Source organism: Coffea eugenioides, chromosome 8, assembly GCF_003713205.1.
Source record: "Coffea eugenioides isolate CCC68of chromosome 8, Ceug_1.0, whole genome shotgun sequence".
Classification (NCBI taxonomy): Eukaryota; Viridiplantae; Streptophyta; class Magnoliopsida; order Gentianales; family Rubiaceae; genus Coffea; species Coffea eugenioides.
Window position 1 is genome coordinate 889,155 of NC_040042.1, and position 21,728 is coordinate 910,882.

Genomic DNA, 21,728 nt, shown 5'->3' on the forward strand with positions numbered 1-21,728 from the left:
GGTCGTTTTGAACATGTTCTCCGCTTTTATCCTCACTTGGTAGTATTCCTTTCGTTGGTTAAGTTTAGACAGAATTTTTATCGATTGAAGATAATCGAACAAGTCCACGATGAGAGGCATGGGATACTTGTTCTTCACCATAATCTTTTTTAGCATCCGATAATCATTGCACATACGCAAGATACCATTTTTCTTGCGTTGAAAGAGAACAGGTGCACCAAAGAGACTCTTGGAGGGAGTTATGAATTTAGCCTCCAAAAACTCTACAAACTATTTCTTTAACTCTTTCAACTCTTCAGATGACATACGGTACGGCGGTCGGGAGGCTGGTTTCATACCCCCCACTAACTCTATCGCATGATCCATGACATGCCTTAGAGGAAGCTCTTTCGGTAGGTCTTTAAGCAGTACGTCTTCAAACTCTGTTAGGATCTTCTCAATTTCATACGAAATTGGCACTATGTCTTTAGACTAGTACGTCGGCGGGTCTTCTTCATTAAAGATGGTCGCAAACGTCGACTCACCCTTCTACAATCCCTTCTCAAGTTAACGGAAACTCAACTCCATCTGACGACATACATTCAGCACCCATAGTTGATTCCCTTGCATAATAATATGGTGTCTTCATATGACACCATAATCGGTCTCAAGTAATCAATGAAGCACATGCTAAAGAACATCTCATAGTCTTCAATCGGAACGACAGAGAAGTTGGCCATACCCATCTGTTGGCCCAAACTCATGAATACTCCATTGGCCTCTCTGACAAATTGCGTCCATTCATCGTCTACACCCTTAAAACGCCTCAACAGCGGTACTTACGTGAACCTTATCCTACGTGCGATATTTTGGCTCATGTAATTAACATCTGCTTTCGAGCCCAATAAAGCCATGACTTGGTGCCCGTTAATATTAGTGTCTACGTACATACAATCCTTGTCGATTCTAACTTGCACGATGTCTAGGTGTCGAGTGCATGCAACCTTCCGTCCTTCCGTCGGGTCAGCCTCTTGTGCAATTGCTGTGAGACTGCCATGCCTCGGGCAATCACGAGTATAATGCTTCTTGCTCTTGTAAATGTAGTAACCTTTAAAATTTTTCTCCGATTTGCGGTCGTTAGGATTCTTTCCCTTTTGCTACTTGTTCTTGTCAGTCTCTCTCGATTGCTGGGTTTATTTCGACTTATCTATCCCACTCTTTCCGTTGCCCAATTTCTTACCTTTATCCCTCACCGGTTCCTTCTGTTGAAACTCGATAAGCCTTTGACCAGCCTTCATTGCTTGCAAAATATTTTGAGAATCCTTGTCTTTCTCTCATTACTTGGCCCACGGTCAAAAGCCGTTAAGAAACGTAAATAATGCGTCCTCGGGTGCCATGTTGGGAATTTCTATCAACAAGTTGGAGAACTCATTAATATACTCTTTCATATGTCTGTCTTTGTGTTGAAGATGACGGAACTTGACCTGTGCCTCATATTCGGTATTGGCTGGCTCAAATTCGGCCTTTATCTCAGCCTTGAACGCATTTCATGTGGTGATGGTGTCTTCATCATGACGTCCATCGTCACCCTTCCGTCTCTACCATATCAACGCAGAATCTTTACGATATAGCAGACCTATCCTCAAATAAGCATCGTCTCCACTATACCAAGGGCATCGAAATACCGTTCGAGCCCATAGAGAAAGTTCTCAATCTCCCTTACTTTCCTCGCTCCTCCGTAGGCTTCCGGCCCGGAACCTCTACTCTTGGTGCGATCACAGTTGCATCTGCTGTCCCTTTTGTCCATAGCGCATCAACCTCGACTTTCAACTTTGCAAGCTCTTCATAAATTATCCCTAAACATGACGGATGAAAATTTTCCAGCAATCACATAACTCCTTTTTTCATATAAATACTAAGGACTTCTCCCATGCAATGCGCAAGCGCCATGAAAGCCGTATTTGGAATTCTCGTTGATTCATTTAGTAATCTATAATTTTGTACTAATTTGGTACAAAAGTATGATTTGTAACATAATTTAACTAAATTATATATTTTTTGTACTAGTTTTTTGTTTCATGTACTTTATTAGCTATCAAGAGTTTTTTTTTTTTTTGTTTGTTTATATTCAGTGTTTAGCTTATGATCTGGCAATTCCAGTCGGCAATTCCAGTCTGCAGTTGGTAAATTTTAAGGTGAAAATCAGAAACTATTGTTTAAAGATTGTGAAAAGGCTGTAGAATGCTCTATAAAACTTGTACAATATGTATATAATATATGCGCTGTAAAATTTGTATAATAACATATGTACAATAATTTCTTCGGAAACCTAAACTTGGATGTATTTCAGCCCTTTACCAACATGAGCTAGAAAATGTTTCCTCCATCACAAGTCATCAGTGGAAGCTCGTCAGTTCTTCCTTGTAGATAAGATAGTCTAATTCTAGATCTACATGTACAAGAGCAGCCACACCTTACCAACACTTTTTTTAGTATAGTAACAAAGCGATCTACATGTACAAGAGCAGCCACACCTTACCAACACTTTTTTTAGTATAGTAACAAAGGGTCACTGAAACAGGCAGGATTATTCATTCATGTATAGATTGAGGAGCTTGGTCATGACTAATCTACAATCCACTGTATAGGTGCATAACTTAGTCATGGTATGTTGAAACATTGTAATGGACTAATAATAGTGTAATGGACTAATAATAGTGACAGTACCTATCATAGAACACCAATAACTGTGGAAGTTCGGTTGAAGAACAGACCAATATACTCAATTCTCGAATTTAGCTCAACTCTAGAACCTGTGTTGAAGGAAACTTATTAAAAAAGTCTCCCCCATATCAAATCAAAGGAAGACAATCCAGTAGCAGTCCTACATCCGAGCTATGAACTCAATTTATTCTTGTATCCTTTTTATTGTTATAGATATTCATTTAATCCTGAAAGCAACAAAGTCATCCGGTCATCTCATAGTTGATCTATAAAAGTCCAATGCAGAAAACAGGAAATTGAAGGCTTCTGTTTGTATCTGATTGACCATTCCATGATTCAAATATTGGTGATAATAACAACTCAAAAGGAGATAGATACAGTCTTAAGCACCATACAATCATACAATCTGAGCTAGGAATAAGAATGGACATGTTAATACGCTATTGCTTAATCCGGGGAAAAACTCGCTTGATAAGCTTAAGCATTAGACTTGAATTCTACTCATGATTAATGTAGCTCGTTCCAGTTTGATTCAAGCTCAAGTGTCAAAAATTTCGATTGTGCAATTCAAATTAAAACATAATTTTTGATCACCTTGAACAACTCAAATAAATCTTAAGCTTTAGAGACAGAGCAACAGCACACCTAAAGATGTTGAAACCAACAAGAAAGCAGACAACCAAAGCTGGAAATTTCCGATTCTTATACTGTATATATGACCATCTATGCTTGTCTTATGTTAATACAAGTCAAAATAAAAACAAGACGTGGAATCCCACGTTATTCTCATAACTCAGTTGATATTCAACGGGCCTAGATTACCTAATTAGAGCAAAAACAAATACAAGAATTTATAGTAAAAACAAACATTGTATCAAAATTTGTCTTCACTAACACTCGCCTATTTGAATAGTAGTAAAACTTTGTAAACATCTACCATAAACATTCACCGTAGGATTAGAAAGCCAAGTAACATACCATTATCTATGCATTAATAAAAAGGCCAGGCTCCGTCAGTAATGTCGAAGTTTCAATCCTTGACAAGCATGTTAAAGCTACTAATTCTGGGAATAATCTTGCTTCATCAACAATCTTTCTTCCTTGTACAATCGTTTAATTTCTCTTTCCAGTCGTTTGTTCCGGGAATCTGTGACGACAGCGAGAGCAGATTAATCTGCTTGGGATCAGTAACTGCAACAAATGGGACATTGAACCTCACCCCCGATGAGTCACAGCAGAATCCGCAACAGAAGAACCAGATTGCACGAGTCCTGTTTAGATATCCTGTAACTGCATGGCCGGCCTCATTTTCCACCACCTTCGTTTTAAGAATCCTCACAAATTTAACCATTTCTGGTGATGGGATTGCATTTGTTATCGCACAGGATGATAAGCCTTCACCGCCTGAGAGCTTTGGTTCGTATATTGGAATTCTTGATCCTTCCACCGAAGGTAAACTCATGAATATCACTCATCCGTGCTCCAAACTGTTTTTTTTTTCTGGGGATTGTACAAAGTACATCGCCGGTTTTGTTCTGTAGGTATTCATTGTTTTGTCTATATTTCTATGTTCTGGATATAAACCTCCAGCAGCCATGTTACTTTTCACATGAGTTTCCTGGCAAATATTGATGCATGATATGTCTCTCGTGTCTGTTTTTATCGAATATTTACTTGTCCAACCGTTCGCAAACAATGATAAAATTCAATTGCACCAATACAAAATAGTATTACCTGTATAAAGAGAGAGATATATAGATTTACTTCTTCTCTTAAAATTAATGATTGAGTTTGTCCAAAATGTACTTATTTAGCACTTTTTCTTGAAGAAAAAATGAATTTTGGGATGCTGAAGTAATGTTTTTTTTTAGTTTTCTTGCCGGTTTTTACTTCAAAATTTTTTATTATCTTTGTTTCCATGGGAGTGAATAAAGATTGAAGTAGTTTCTGATCGATATAGATTGCTTTAAGTTTGATGACAGATGGAGTATTCCACACATGCATGCCTAGGTTTTTCTCCGTGGTTTAAGATCATTATTACTCGGTGCATTCCAGAAGTCATATCCTAGACAAAATTAATCACCTAATGAATGATGATTTCTTGATTACCAAATATACAGGTGGAATTCTTCGTCAACTGGCGGTCGAGCTAGACACATACAAGAACGAACACGAACCCGACAATAACCATGTAGCAATTGTGACAACCAGCGTTCAATATCCTATAGCCAATAAAAGTTTAAACAGTACTGGTGTTTATCTAAGGAGTGGAAAAGATATTACAGTGGAAATCGATTATGATGGATGGGAAAAAGATCTCCAAGTTTCTGTTGCATATTCGGGCAATCCTTTAGTAAATGTTCTGAGCCAAAATATAGTACTGGAAGACACAGTTCCACAATCAACTTATGTTGGCTTTACAGCTTCAACGGCTTATTTCTTCGAAACTCATCAGATTTTGAGTTGGAACTTCACGTATTATAACTTGTCAAGGAAATCGTTGAAGCATGGTGTTAACAGAAACAAACCCAGGATAGCATTGTCGATTGTTGTTCCGACTTTGGTAGTCTCTACGTTGGTTTTCTTGTATATAGCTCGTAAGAGGAGAAACGAGAGGCATCAGAGCAAGAAAAGTGACATGGAAATGCTGGCAAGAAATGCAGCCAATGCTCCGAGATTGTTTACCTACAAGCAGCTCTCTAAGGCTACTCGTCATTTCAACAAAGAGAATTTGCTCGGTGCTGGTGGCTTTGGATGTGTTTACAAAGGGATTTTATTATCTGATCCTCCTGCGATCATTGCTGTCAAGAAAATTAATGCAACATCAGGACAAGGTTCTTTTGTTTACTTCTCTTGCATTTTTGAAGAACTTGATTTTTCATTTTTTATTTTGTAGAGTATATGAACGTTAGAGAAAGGAATTATGGAAAGGACAGTCGTCCCCAAGATTCAAAACATTCAAAATTTTATCTGTGAAGTCAATTCTTTTGTTGCTTTTTTTTTTTTGGCTTAAAAATAAGTCCCTTTTCAAACACATGATTGATTTTCCAAAGTTCTCAAAACATCTCCATTGGAGAATTTCATAATTCAGTACAAAATCTTTACACTTGCATGCCAAGATAGAACTTCAAATACAACAAGAATTTCAATTTTCACTTTTTCTATTGAAAATTAAAAAAAAAAAGTCCCTTTTGAAAGTAAATCTTGTTTCTGTAATGTTTTCAGAAAATTTTACATTGATGCATACAAGTCACTACAAAGTCTGCCCATGAAACTGATTAATTACAAGTCCTGCATAGTTCCTGCCTGTGCTTGCTTGGATATAGTATATAGTACTCCATATTTTTATGTATGATAGATAAGTTCATGTGCAGCAAAACTAGCTAGAACTGAAATTATTTGGATGAATTGACACATTTGTTCATTCTAATGCAAACTTTTGACCAGCTTCAGATGGGTATAATATTGAACGCCTTTCCATTTATTGGTTCCAGGTGAAAGGGAATACTTGGCAGAGATATGTACAATTGGGCGCCTAAGGCACAAAAATCTAGTCCAACTCCAAGGTTGGTGTCATGACAAAGAGCAGCTCTTCCTAGTCTACGAATATATGCCCAATGGTAGCCTCGACCGCTACATTGGAAAGGTCTCTCTTGACTGGAAAACTAGGTACAGAATCCTGTCAGGATTGGCATCTGCATTGCTTTACCTGCACGAAGAATGTGGCAATCCTGTTGTTCATCGCGATGTGAAGCCTAACAATGTGATGCTGGATTCAGAATTCAACGCTCATCTAGGTGATTTTGGCCTCGCGAGACTACTTCAGAATGATAATTTCGTGAACACTATGGTTGCAGGAACTCCAGGATACTTGGCTCCAGAAGTCAGCTACACTGGAAGAGCTACACTAGAGTCTGATGTCTACAGCTTTGGCATGGTGGTTCTTGAAGTTGTTTGTGGACGACGATCAAGAGGTATGATGGAAGAAAACAGTCTTGTGGATCACGTCTGGACTACTCACGAAAAGAACGAATTATTCATGTGTGTGGATCCAACTCTTGAAGGCAAATTCGACGAGGAAGAAGTAAGGAGGACTATACTAGTTGGACTGGCATGTTTGCATCCAGACAGATTGCATAGGCCTAGAATGAGGAAAGTGGTTCAAATCTTCATGAACCCTGATGAGCCTTTGATGAAAATCGCAGATTCTAGACCTACTGCTGTCAGTTTGCCATTGCATTTTTCTCATTCGGATTCAACTGCAAGCGAATTTAGCTCCAACAATGCTCCTGCCGGAGGAAGAGGTTCCATGGACTCCCTTCCGGATGAGATCACAGTTGTATTTGATGATTGATGATATGGTGTGTGTTTATAAGTAGAATCAATTGCAAGACTATTATTTCTTTTGTTTTTGTCAATTTGTTTATTGTCATTGTTTTGTGAGGTCTTATTGTACATTTGATCAAGAGTTGCCTCTTCTTCTTCTTCTTTCCCCAGTTGTCTGGACAGAAAATCAGGAGTTCTTTTTTGTCTCGTATAAACTCTAACAGGTTCTTTTAAGTGATAATACATGTATTGAAGAAATCAATTGACTAGAAAATCAACACTTATTAAATTGACCTCTATCAGGATTTATTTCTCACAAAAGTCAAAATACAGAATCAGAGCAGAAAATTCTCGGTTACTTTTGAGCAACAGAACAGTAAAAAATAGCCAGAACTTGAAGCCTATGCAACAAAAGCCTATTCTCTCAAGATTATGAAGATAAACGTTGCATATATTCATGTGTGAAGGCTTGAAGCCGCACCTATTTAAGTGGCTGTAGGCTGTAGCATGCACTACCTTGCCGGGAAAAGGAGCTCACTGTCAATTCCCAGCACCAAAGGCCCATTTTGCAGCAAAATGATGGTCCACAGAGGCTGCAATTCTTGGAAGGACTAGCACTTGCATTGCATGTTCAATATTAGCTTCCAAATTTTTTTTTCTCTCTTCAGAATCTGCTTGGATTAATGGTCCCGACTTCATATAGTAGAGTGTGCGAATCTTGAAAACTTTGGCTCCGCTTGAATGCAGCGTTTTTTTCAGTATTAATGGAGCCCAAGAAGAATTAAATTAATCTTATGTCTTCCATCTTAATTCTTACTTAAATACAGGAAAATTCTCCCTTTTTTTTTTTTTGTGGGATAGTGGTTGGAAAAGAGGGCAAGTGATTATGTGAACCATGAAGCCAAGTGGACAGAGTAAATCCAAGGCCCTGATCCAATTCAGCCATTTAACTTTTAAAACTACCATTTAACTCCTGAATTGTAATTGTCTTACTAATATAATTTATCTTGATATTTTTTTAACACGTGCTCTGCTCTAAAGGCACTCGTTAACACACCTAATATTTATCTGATCTATCATATACATACACGCATGCTAATAATTTTTTTTTTTTTTTACATTTATATACTATTTAACCTTATCTACGTTCCCTTGTATATTATTTACTTTCTCTAATTAATTTTATATTTTTACAATATAACACCCGAAATATATACCGTTTATCTTGTGACTTGAAGTATCAAACAGACAATGCATACACATATGATGAGTGCAGGGGATACACCAAATTATTTCATTTTTCTCGAGGTGAATAAAGTACAAAATGAGGAAATTGCGCCCAACCCGTAACATACGTTACTTACCGCAATTGATCTCCATTTCCCAAGATGTTAAAATATGAAAGGAGGTATAAAATACTACTATTGACAGCTAGTATAAGATTGGCAGTGGTATATAAATTTTTGCTCGTAAAACAAGCAAAGAGAATGGGGAAAAATTGTGAGCGCATCCCAAGGGTCAACGTTCGCACGACAAAGTACCCCAAGCCCCAGGTGAGGTGCCGCGTTCCCATTGGTTGGTCTTTCTTCTTCTGCATCTCATTCTTTCACGTCCACACACACACACACACTAAATGGACAAAAAGTGCAAAGCTCCTCATCAGAATATCCGAATCTAAGGCCGAAATTGAAATTGTATGTTTTTTCCTCATCGTGAACATTACCCTTATACATATACAAACACTTTAGTAATCATTACTAGAGCAAAATGCTAATTTAATGCCTAAACAATTTTGCAAAAAGCTAAAATAGTCTATAAGCTTTCTTACGAGTTAGTTTAGTTCCTCAATTACTTTTACAAAGCCGAAATGGTTCTTAAACTTTATTACGAGTCACTTCAGTCTCTTAACTATTTTGCTTAAATCAAAATAGTCTATTAAATTATTTACGTGGCTAGTTTGATCTTTATTTGATTAATCTACCTAGGTTATTGTATTTCGCACCGACGATCAGGGGTAAAATAGGAAATTCAATCATTGCCCTTGTTAGAACAATAGGAAAACAGGTATTTGTAAGGAAATCGATAACAAAATTTAGAAATATGGAGAACAAAAACAAAAACATCTTTTTATGTAGAGCCAAAAAAAGGGAGGTCATGCCCTAAAAATAAAATTTCAAATGGACCCAACTCATTCTCTTAAACCGAGGAAGGGAAACTAATACAACAACATGAGTATGCAAAGAGTTAGAAGAAATGTGCTAACATTATGATTATCCTTTTAAGAATTGAAGCTGAAAGGAGCTCAACTTTCTTTTTTTATTTCCATATGATTTAATTTCATTGCCAAAATATCTGTTTTTTATGTTTTAATAAGGATTATGGTTGAATTCCTATTTTGTTGTAAGTGTAGAAAATTAGCAAATTGGGTGGATGAATCAAATAAGGACCAAACTAGTAATGTAAATATAGTTGAGGGACTCTTTCGATTTAAGTAAAAAAAAAAAATTTGAGAGACTAAATTGGCTCATAATAAAGTGTAAACACTTTTTCAGCTTTGTTAAACTAGTCTAAAGGACTAAACTAACTCATAATAAATTTTGGAGACTAAATAATAGCTTATGGTTTTAATTGGTGCTTTTCTCTTATTACTATTTAAATTAATATTTCCTACACTCACAATATACATACATATATATATATATACATACACACATACATACTAATGGACATGAATGCATATAAAATTTGAATTTTGAATATAAGATTCTAACTCAAGTGCTTCCAATGCAAAAGGCTTACTATTCAAAAAAAATACAAAGGCTTAAACCCTTACCAATTGAGTCACAATGCGTCGACATAATTTTAGTGCTTAGGTTTGTTTAATCACTTGCAACGTTCGATCTACATTTGTTGTGATTGCATGTAGAGAGAGAAGCACGTCTAAAATTAACATACTAGTATAATGTTGAATCCCACACAATTTGACGAGGCCCCCCCCCCTCCCTCCCCCCCCCCCCAACAAAACAACTACCCTGAATTGACAATTCTTTTATTTTATTGTTTTCTGTTTGTCAATTATATGCACTCACACACACACATATTAATCAATTTCGATCTTCAAAAGTTGAACATGCTAGGAAGTATTGAAGAGCAAAAAATAATTCAGATGCTCCTGTGTAATTATGTCTACAAAAATTAATGAGAAGCCCACCAAGCATTTGAAATTATAGAGAATTCGAACCCTATAATTCATAAATTAAACGCTCTATTAGATACATCCACTTTTCTCTTAAAGCTTCCCTCAAATGATGTCAGTTTGGATTGGCCGTTTTTTTTCAAAAATTTTTCATATACACTGTTATAGTAATTTTTTTCAAAAACACCCTCCAAAAACAGCTAATTCAAACGGAGCACTATAAATGAATTATTTGATAAGTGTTTTGTACCAATCAAATTTTGGACTTGAGTATGGGATAAGATTTGTTGAAAGGCACCCTGAATTTTTTTTTTTTTGGTTTCTTGATGACTAGAAAATTACAACCAAAAGGACTAGAACTAGTTTTTAGTCTTGAAGCAATGAGGCATCCATACCTAATCCAGTGGGTTTGCATCAACAAGGATTGCTAAGATAAACTTAACTAATACTTACAAGACAACTGGTCCCTTGCTTTGAATTTGTAACAAGCTAATTTGTCTTGACCTTATAAATAGTGGGGAAGCATTTATTTGGAAGTCTCTTTAGTATACAATTTGCATAAAATTCTTCTCTTGAATAGTGTGACTTTGTCAACTATTCTAGTACACTACTCTTTTTTTTTTTTTTTTGTGTGTGTGTCCTGCTGAAGCCAGAAGCCAGAGCATTTTATAATAATATGCTGCATCTTGTTAGGATTAGTGAATTATTATTGTTTGGTGTACCAATCCAATCCAAGGTGTCTTTTTCAGCTATCCAGTCGTGAGTTGTGAACCATTTTGGCATTTTATCAAAAGCAATAAGTCAGGGAAGGCAGAGAAAATTAGTGCAGAAATAATATAATGCATCAAGTAGTAGTGTGTGTGTGTGTGTATATATATGCATCAAGTAGTAGTGTGTGTGTGTATATATGCTCCGTTATACTATCTCAATTTAAAGGAGAAAAGATCAACGTTTGAGTCATTCCATGTTGTTATTGGATTAATTGCAAAATGAACCCTTAAATTAGCACTTACTTTCATTTTTTCCATACAACTATTGGATTTTTCAATTTAGTACCTTATACTATCAACTTGTGGAAGATTGTTCGAATTATTTGAAAATCAATGAATTTTTCTAACTATTTTTTGAACAAAGAGATAATTTGCATTTCGTCTACTAAAGTGCTCTTGTTCATTTAAGAGTACTAGAATCTTTTCATTTTAAATGAAAATTTTATAAGATTTTTTTAATTTATCTTATTAAAGTGTTGCAAATTGATAGCATAAAGTATTTACATTATGCAATTGATTGTTTGGGTTAATTACTAATCGATTATTGTTCAAGGGTACAAAATTGAAACTGTTAAATATCGAAGAAGCAATCTAAATTCTGAACCCACACAAATTTTTCAATCTTTAATCTTTGAGAGCATAACCTATAATTTTATTTAATGTACTATATGGTTATGTTCCTTATAATTAATTTGATTTGAGATTTAATTATTGGTCAATCAATATTTTGATATTATTACATTTTAAAACAATAAGAGATGTAGGACATAGTATAGAAATGCTTAATTAAGGCTCCGTTTAGGATTGCGATGCGTTTATAGAAAAAGAGCTTTTAAGTACTTTTAAAGTATTTGATAACTAATTTCTTGTAATTTAAGTAGCTCAGTTTTTGACAATTTAAAAACATTTATGTTAGAAGTGCATATTTATAAGTTACCGCAATCCCATATGGGACTTAAAGCATAAACATAATGTTAGCTTATATTTTGGCCTTTATTCCATTTAACTCAAAGTAAAAAAAGAATGGTCAAAATCCATGTGTCAAAGTTGCATAAATGATTTATAAACAAAATTAGTTTTTATTGTTTGGTAACTTCTTAAATGCTTTCCTCTCCACTAAAATTCTTTAAATTTATAATACGTAAAAAAGTTTCAAAACTTTGTGGTAACATAACTACATTCCATCACCAAAATTTGCCCAAAAAAATCGTAAAAAATGGAGAAGAAAATTTATTTTTCACGGATTAACAAAAAAAAAACTACTAGATAAGTGGGAAAGGATCTCATCACTTGATAAATCCCCCCCTAGTCCATATGTTCCCCAATCACTCCCTAGATTTTCTACTCCCGCAGCCGCAGGACCACAGCTTCCCCCTTTCTTGAAATATATATACCCCAATCCCTCTCTTCCCCTCTCAACTTTGTATTTCTCCCCAGTGCACTGCCAAAAACCCCACCAACCCCTTTCCCCTTCGCCCTCCCACAACCCCACCACCACCTGCTTCATCACCGCCACCACCGCAATGGGGAAAGGCTCAGCCTTGTCAGATGGGTTGGTGAAGAAAATCATCCTCTCCTACACTTATGTAGCCATCTGGATCTTCCTTTCCTTCACTGTAATCGTCTACAACAAATACATCCTTGACAGAAAGCTCTACAATTGGCCATTTCCCATCTCCCTAACCATGATCCATATGGCCTTCTGTTCATCCTTAGCATTTTTGCTCGTCCGAGTCCTTAAACTAGTCGAGCCTGTGGCCTTGTCTCGCCAGCTTTACCTCAGTTCAGTGGTCCCAATTGGAGCCCTTTATGCCCTTTCCCTCTGGCTCTCAAACTCTGCTTATATTTACTTATCGGTCTCCTTCATTCAGATGTTGAAAGCTTTAATGCCTGTGGCTGTCTACTCTATTGGGATTCTCTTAAAGAAAGATACTTATAAGGGCAACACTATGCTTAACATGGTTGCTATTTCGTTTGGGGTTGCTATTGCTGCTTATGGTGAAGCAAAGTACGATTCTTGGGGGGTTTTGCTTCAGTTGGGTGCTGTTGCTTTTGAGGCTACTAGGTTGGTTTTGATCCAGATCTTGTTGACTTCTAAGGGAATCAATTTGAATCCCATTACTTCTCTGTATTATGTGGCTCCAAGTTGCCTCTTTTTCTTGTTCATTCCTTGGATTTTTGTGGAATACCCTGTTTTGAGGGAGAATTCCAGTTTCCATTTTGATTTCGTGGTGTTTGGGACTAATTCGGTTTGTGCATTTGCTCTGAACTTGGCTGTTTTCTTGCTTGTGGGAAAGACTTCTGCTTTGACCATGAATGTGGCTGGGGTGGTAAAAGATTGGCTTTTGATCGCGTTTTCCTGGTCGGTGATTAAGGATACTGTGACCCCTATGAACTTGATCGGGTATGGATTGGCGTTTTTGGGTGTTGGATATTATAATCATTCGAAATTGCAGGCGCTGAAGGCAAAAGAGGCGCAAAAGAAGTCGCAGCAGGCTGATGAGGAGAGTGGAAAGCTATTGGGAGAGACAGAAGGGAAAGATGGGGTTGAGGGAATTGGCAAGAAGGGTGACACTCAGGCCTGATTTGTCGGTGGAAGATTGAGTTTGTGGAAGAAAGATGGGGACATTGACTAATAATGTACGAAGAAGATGAAGAAAAAATCAGGGTCCCTCCCTCAGAGTGCGTTCTTCTTGCTCATTTGATGGGTCTGGACTTAGTAGGAAACGTTGACAGGATGATTTGTTAGTTGTTACTTGTGCTTTATTTAGTGTTTGTTTCTTTCGGAAATGGGATTTGAGATTCGTCATTTCTCAGTTATACGGCCAGTTAATGTATCCTAGTGGAGTAAGATTCCATAAAACCTCAATTTATCTTCTTTATTCTGATACGTAATTTCATTTTTTCCCTCCTCTGTTCTGCATGTAGGTCTAAACTTATTAGTGTATATGAAAATCAGGATGCTATGGTATAACTAATGCAGATCTGGTCATTATGATTTGACACTGTTGTTTATGTTTGCTTGTCTGATGAAGCGAATGTTTGTTTGAATATGTGGATCTCATCGCAATCATCAGGAAGCGGAGCTATAAATATGGGAACCATTGCGCCAAAAGGATTTGAAAACTCAAGTTTTGGAATTGGAAGCCATAATAATCATTACTGACTTAGGCACATTTTGGGACAAGGACCTTGTGTTTTTGTTGCATGGATGGGACTTTGTTGAAATTTGCAGTATATAGTAGTTGCGTTATTGGGGTAAACGTTTTTAGTGGTAGGATTGTTCTTTAGAATGGTGTGATGTCTTGTATTCTGATGCTTGACGAAACTCTCTATTTGTTAAAAGTTCATTGTGTCAAACTGGCAACATGATGGGATCAAGAGAAATTTTCATTTAAGATGCAACAGGAATAGGTTTAGCAGGAGAAGAAAGAAAACTGGAAGGAGGAATTAATGATTACACACAAGCTTCTTTCTGAAGGTCCAAATAGGATTCCATTGCAATCACTATCAAGCATTAAAGTAGTAGTATCAATAATATCACTGGCAATATTGTAGTTGAAACTTGATTACTACTATTTTTAGATGCCAAAAGGTTGGAGAAGAAAATTGGCAAGTGAAAAAATGCATTCCATGGTAAATTCGCAATTTGGCAGAATATTTTTGCCTCTCAACCCTGCATAACGCGGGGTTAATTTCGAAGATAAAGCTTGGCTTCTGCAGCAGCTGCTTTTCTTGGAACCTTAATCTAACTCGGAGCTTATGGTGGTGGTATTTGGTCCAAAGCACCAAGAAAATTGTTATCAAGGTAACTTGATGCAGAGAGTAGTATTGTTGGAACTCTTGATTGAATTTGGTATTCCAGTACTTTGAATGTGATCAAAGATATAAAAGTTAACGAGTTTTAGGGGAAAGGAGAAGGCCGGGCATGTGAAGAAATGCAGCTAATTTATGGGATCACAAGAAATCAGTGGTAGAATGAATATCAGACAAAACATGTGTTGCTGAGTGAGGGATGGTGATTGCCATACTGATCTAATTTTAGTAATATCTGCATCAAGTCATTGCTTAGTTGTTACTGAAAAAAATCTTGAAGATTTTCATTATTTCTGCGGCATTTAGCTCGTACTATTGTGACCTATCGGTGAAACGTTTTACCGACTAGATTGACCATGTTGCGTTTCATTGCCATACTTTTAGGGGGTTGAACACCCAAAAATGCGGTGCTGCATCTGTATTGAAGAGGGAGCTCTGAGGCCAAGACATGCAATCCAGTGCACTAAGAAATTATTCCATTCCCGCACTCGGTGTCATCTTTAGCTGTAAAGAGTATGCCTAAAATAGGCCGTCATACTTTAAAGAAATGCTGACTCTAGGAGCTTACGGAAATCTTCAAACCCTTCTCCTTCCTTACGTCTCAATTGAATCCTCTGTGGACTTCTTCCTCCCGGGTGCTAATAATCTTCTCAATTTAAACTCCCTCCTTTGTGGACTTCTTCTCAAATGGGGTTTGGATTGTAAAAAATTACACTTTATTTACACTGATTGATATGCATCATCAACACATTTTCTAATCACCTTTTTATCTCACATACATCATATAAAAAAAATGCTACAGTACTTTTTTCATAAAATTATCTCAAATAATTTACAATCCAAACACACTTAATTCGACGAACTTTCACCCATGGGCAGGGAGCTCCTTATTGCTAAACTCATATCCCGCACAAATGTTAATATGTTGATATTGATGAATTAAGTCATTAATGTACCAAAGCTATGAATTGTAAATGGAGGGGTGTCTAACTTGTTTGGGTTGTAGTTTTCACGGAAAAATTTTTATGGTAGGATGTCTAACTTGTTTGGATTGTAGTTTCCATAAATATATTTTTACATTTTTCATAAACACATTTTTTAATCACATTTTTATCTCATATATATCAAATTGCTATAGTATATTTTTTTTAATAAAAAATTCTGTCATTATTGTACTTTTAAGGTGGTTTGAACTTTGAATGCAATGTGTAAGTGGTCATTAGGGCCGTTAGGGCTGCCATGTTCTACTAATCTAAATTGGATGGTTATTATGGTGCCAACTTTTGCCAAACAATTTTGATTTTATTGGTAGAATTTTATGTCCTCATGGTTATGAAGTCAATTCCATTAAGTTGCATGTTTCTTGAATTAGAGTATCTACATCTGTTTTACGATCTATAATTAATTTTGTACGAACTAATTGGACCGTTTACAGAAGAATTTCTCTCAACGTTATTTTATCCGTTTTCATGAATTTTAAACCCAATATCTCATGATTAAAAGATGCAAGTCCCTTCCGCCAGCACCAACGTCCATTGATAGTTTAAGCTCTCTATGTGCCATGATGGCTAAATAGGGCCTTGTGGCTGGAACTGGGTGTCATATCATGCAAGCGGACGGAAATGCTCCCTTTATCTCCGGGCCCCTGTGTTTGATTGCCAAAATGCAGCTATTTAATTCTAGTGGGCAATACTTAAAATGTGGTGCTTGTCCTCACCTAGGGATGGCAATGGGTGCCTCGGGGGGCTAATGGGGAGGGGGTTGGGGCGGGGCGGGGGAAATTTTTCTCCCGCTTAGAAATGGAGCAGGGGGTGGGGGAGTGTACCCCCGCCCCATTCCCCGTCCCGTCACCCGCTTTAAAAAAATAAATATATAAAATATATATGTATATAATTATATATATAATAATATATAATTTAATTTGTTACAAACTTATGATAATGATATTATTAGTTATATGTATTATATAATGTCTATTAGTATATATAATATAATTGATATTATTAATTATATATGTATACTAATACAAATTGTTAATTGGTTATACTAAATTTACTAATACATTTATACTAAATCTCTAATTACACTTAATACAATAACATTTTTTTCTTAAAAAAAGCACAAGCACAATAATGAATTAGTGATTGTATTTGTGCCAAAAGTGAAAACTTGACTATTTTAGTTATATTTATTTCATCATGTTGGATTGTATTCAAATAATTTTTATTTGATTGTTTTTATAAGTTTCAATTGTAAAATTACAATGAATAATAATTTGATGATGTGTTGATATTTTAGTACTTGATTATTTGCTAAAATTTAATAATAATAAAATTATATAACAAATTTTTATTAACCCCGCGGGGACAGAAAACGGGGCGGAGCGGGAGGAGCGGGGGACGGGGGACGGGGGATGGGGCGGGGGGGAGTTTGTAGGCAGCGCGGCGGGGGATGGGGAAGGGGTCCCCTGCCCCAACCCCGCCCCGTTGCCATCCCTATCCACACCTGCTGCAATGCAGTAATACATACAGCTATTTATTGGGACAAATTTAGGAGAGATGTAATGATGTATGATGCTAGGAGGAGTAGGGGAGGAGGTTGGTAGATTTTCCTCTGATGCTTTAAAGGTGAAAGTGGAGCTCTGAAGTTGTCCTTTTGGTCCTTAGATTTAATTAATTCTCCACCCCTTATGGGTAAATATTTCTACAAGTGGAGGATGAATTAAATACCTGCAAGCACTGGAATTAATAGAACTCTCTTTTACTACTACCCTCTCGAGCCAGACTTAATTCTTGAATCTTAGACCTTCTTAATTCCCATAAGTTGCCACTGGGGATTTGGGACAAATCCTAAAGGCTCAAAGGCTTGGCCCTAGGATCCAAGGGATCATCTCTACTTGCACTGTTCATCTTCCCTGCCTGCTAAGCAAAGGAGGAGGAAATGTTGGACCTGTTCCTATCTACCAAAGAAAAAGAGATGAATTAATGTCACAAAAATTTTTTGTGCTATTGTCAAAACTATCTTTTTAGATAGCCATCCTGGTCCAAATTGGCCTAGGAGAGTAATATTGGCATGCGGGAAAAACTTATTCTAACATTGAAATTGTGTCTATAGCAATACCATCAGCCAAGATATAAAAGTATATGGGCCATTCCTTAAATTTCTTCTTCTTCTTCTGTTTTTCCTTTGAATAGCTTTGAACAGATATATGGCTCTTTTCCATCTTCTTCTTCTTCTTCTTGTGTTTGGATAGTAAATTATTTGAGATAATTTTGTGAAAAAATACTGTAGCACTTTTTGTGATGTGATATATGTGAGATAAAAAGATAATTGAAAAATGTGTTGACGATACAAATAACGTGCATTCCAAACACTTGTGCATGTGTTATGCAACACAAACTACACACTTGCAAAATTTTATTTAAGGTAAATATGGCTAACAGTCCGTACATTCATTAACTCTACCATTGTTGCTTCCTTCCACCAAACCGCCCTTTTCCACCATAATTGTGATTTCGTGGACTAATAATACCAGCAAGCCACTAACAAGAAGAATCCCAGAATAGACCAGTCATCGTAGTTTCCATTCCTTTTGGTGACTGCGTTATGGAGATATGTAGCTTTCATCCGTACATAAATAAATGCTTGTCCAGAACCAATGGAGAGGACGTGTGGGATCAAGATAAACACACTTAAGCGCAGAAGGGGAGTTGTTTATTGTGCTGCTCTTGCCTGTGAGAGGCGTTTCACCTCAGCTAGTGCTGCTCCAACATGCAGCCATGCTTAATTAGTAAGAGAAGTAAATCAATCCTCTGCAGACTGGCTAACCATGTTAGAGAAAATCAAGCAGTCTTTCGTACTAGTTTACTCAGTGGTTGACAATGAATAGCTCATCTAGGCATGATGCATTTTACATGATTAATCGTCACAAAGATCAAAGAATCATCTGCGTTTAAGCTAATGATGATTGGTAATAATAGTCTCGAGTACTCGCGGATGACTAACAAGTCAGGATCGAAGCGGGACTGCCTAACAGCTGCACTGCTCGCCCTGACGGCATAGCCATATGATTTCGTCACAGACAGTATTATCTCAACTGTCTCGTCCTGGCTTTGGAATACCCTGGAGAGTATCAGGATTAGAAGCATTACCTGGTTTTCCTTCCTACTTTTTTCCCATAAAAGGAACTAGCAGAGGGTCATAAAGTGCCAACCAATCAATATTGCTATTACAAAAATGATAGCAAAAGAGCCAGCAGGAATTTCAAGTTTCGCATGTATCTTCCCATTGTGATAGCTTCTACTGAGAAGGCCATCATCTGACCATCTTCCCCAGATAGGTAGCTGTTTTGATCATCATTTTTACTTCCTCTTTTGTCAAAGAGGAAAGTTCCCAAGGATTTGGATTCAAGGATGTGGACCCCTTTTTTTTTTGGGCTTCTTACCACTGCAGCCTTGTCCAAGAAACTACAGATGCAAAAAAGGTTATATTAGAATTGATGGGTATAAATTGTTACTATTTATGGGAACACAAGAAAACAGCATTTCATCATTGAAGAATAACATGGAGTTCATGGAACTTTCTTTCATAGGAATAATGTCTAGTAGGCAGACTAATAATCACAAAAGTTCTATAGAATGCAAACTAAATATCGGAATTTATCTGAGTGAGGGATTTTGAAAATTCTTGAGAGTCTTCTTACATTCTCTCACTATTTGCAGGAATTTAAGGCCTCTTCTCTTTGTAGCTGCCATGATGACTTGAAGAATGTGGACTATGGGAATTTCTGAACACTTCTTAAATTTGTACCATTTAGTTTCAAACAGAAATGTTAAGTGGCAACAAGCACACACACAGAACAAATTCCATAAGCCCAGGTTTGACTTACTTCAGAACCAAAACTGCCATTAGGGTCCCCAAACTAATGAAGACTACCAAAACCAGAAATACTCAACCAGTCTCTAGTGCTATTTGATATAACGTACGTGTAGTGCTGCCATTTGCCAGCTGCTTGCTTGTGATGTACCACCACTGGACAAAGTGTAAACAGCCAAATTATGGACAAGCAAAATTCTCTCCACTGTTTCACCAGAAGTCTTTACATGAGCATAACCCATCTATGAAGTGGTGAAAACGGTTTCTGTCTCTGACCACTATTTCCCTACTGTAGATCTTGGAGATAAACTTAGTAGCAGTATGACAATCCTCACAAACACGCAAGTTTTTCACAATGCGAATAGAAGTTCCAGGAGGTGTCTTCAGAAGGGCAAATGCAATAGCCAACTTCTCACTGTGCCTGTTTAAAGCATCTTCCTTGTCTTCCTCGTCAATATCAAGTAAAACTTCAGAAGTGGTAGCAACATATCCAGCCCTTCTCATCTCCTTCCCCATTTCGTCCAACATTTCATAAATTTCTTTGTATTCATTATGAGTTTTATCTCCGGCAACAAATTCATAAATTTCATTATCCTGCTCAAACATGGTGCTACCTGGAGTTTTTCTAATTCCCTTTTTCCCCATAACCGCCCTAATTGTTGTTTTTTTCTCCCAGTTTAACGATTTTGCATAGATATTAGACAGCAAGACATAGTTGGACTCGAGCATCGGCTCCTGTTTTATGAGCTTCCTAGTCATGCTTTCACTGAGCTTGAGCTCACCATGAGCACGGCAGGCAGTGATTAGTGCTCGCAAAATGACTGGATTTGGCTCAATGGGCATACTCTCAACAAACTCCAATGCGTCTTTAACAAGTCCGGCCCTGCTTAACAGATCAACCATGCACCCATAATGTTCTATCTTGGGCACAATTCTGAATTCCTTCAACATCAAATCAAAATACTGCCTGCCCTTCTCAACTAAACCAGAATGGCTACAAGCACTGAGCAATCCTATAAAAGCAACATCGTCAGGCACTATTCCAGAACTCCTCATGTCCTCAAACAATAAAATGGCCTCCAAACCACGGCCATGCATTGCCATACCAACAATCAAAGAAGTCCACGAAACAATGTCCTTCTCAGCCATGTTCCTAAACAACTTCAAAGCCTTGTCAACATCGCCACACTTGACAAACATGTCAATCAACGCATTGCATAGCTCCACACTCTTCGGAACCTTCTCCTTGTCAATATAGGAAGACACCCACTTCCCAAGCTCAAGTGCACCCAAATCAGTACAAGCAGACAACACTGACACCATAGTAACCTCATCGGGCCTCACTCCAGCAATCTGCATTTTCCTAAACAACCCCACCGCCTCACTTGACATGCCCAACTTGGCATACCCGCCAATCATCGCACTCCACGACACTGAATCACATTTAGGCATCTCATCAAACACTTTCCGGCCGAACTCAATTCCTCCGCCACAAGAACAATACATATGAACCATGGTGTTCAAAACATGAATATCATCGCTAAAACCATATTTCACCGCAGACCCATGAACACTTTGGCCTAAACTCAACTCTCCAATGCCAGCACAGGCCTTAAGAACAAACGGGTACGTAAATTTGTTAGGAAAAATGCAATCTTTAAGCATAATTTTGTAATAAATCAGGGCATTCTGCTTTGAATCCTTTGTTTGAGCATAAGCCCTGATGACAGTGTTGAAAAGGAAGGTATCATAGAGATGGGTTTTGGCATCAAGGCCAAAAATGAAGGAGGAAGCATAATCAATGGCATTGAGGTCAGAAGACGTGGAGGCCAACCTGGTGAGGACAAGTGGGTTCGTTTGAAGGCCTAATTTCAGAATGTGAGTGTGGATTTGGGACAGTTTTGGGAAGTTGTTGCAGAGTTCCAAGAGGGCTAAGCAGTTCTGCTCTGCTGCTCTTTTCTTGCTGGCTGTTTTGGGTGGCGGTGGCAGTGTATGAAGGTAGCGGAATAGCTTGGTTTTGGAGATAAAAGACAGCATTTAGA

The 21,728-nt window shown here is 37.3% G+C and overlaps 3 protein-coding genes across 3 annotated transcripts; 2 read left to right on the forward strand and 1 right to left on the reverse strand.

Annotated features, from left to right (window-relative positions):
* Positions 1 to 3,722: 3,722 nt before the first annotated feature.
* On the forward strand, positions 3,723 to 7,057 carry LOC113779376 (probable L-type lectin-domain containing receptor kinase S.5). The gene is made up of 3 exons (XM_027324943.1): positions 3,723 to 4,155; positions 4,824 to 5,537; positions 6,198 to 7,057. Exons 1-3 carry the CDS (start codon positions 3,723 to 3,725, stop codon positions 7,055 to 7,057), a joined length of 2,007 nt encoding a protein of 668 aa, XP_027180744.1.
* A 5,338-nt stretch (positions 7,058 to 12,395) lies between these two features.
* Positions 12,396 to 13,981, forward strand: LOC113779294 (probable sugar phosphate/phosphate translocator At2g25520). Its single transcript, XM_027324843.1, has one exon. The coding sequence runs from the start codon at positions 12,519 to 12,521 to the stop codon at positions 13,578 to 13,580; it is 1,062 nt and encodes a 353-aa protein (XP_027180644.1). The 5' UTR covers positions 12,396 to 12,518; the 3' UTR covers positions 13,581 to 13,981.
* Positions 13,982 to 19,359: 5,378 nt separating this feature from the next.
* On the reverse strand, positions 19,360 to 21,723 carry LOC113779378 (pentatricopeptide repeat-containing protein At4g21065-like). Its single transcript, XM_027324946.1, has one exon. The coding sequence runs from the start codon at positions 21,721 to 21,723 to the stop codon at positions 19,897 to 19,899; it is 1,827 nt and encodes a 608-aa protein (XP_027180747.1). The 3' UTR covers positions 19,360 to 19,896.
* Positions 21,724 to 21,728: the final 5 nt, after the last annotated feature.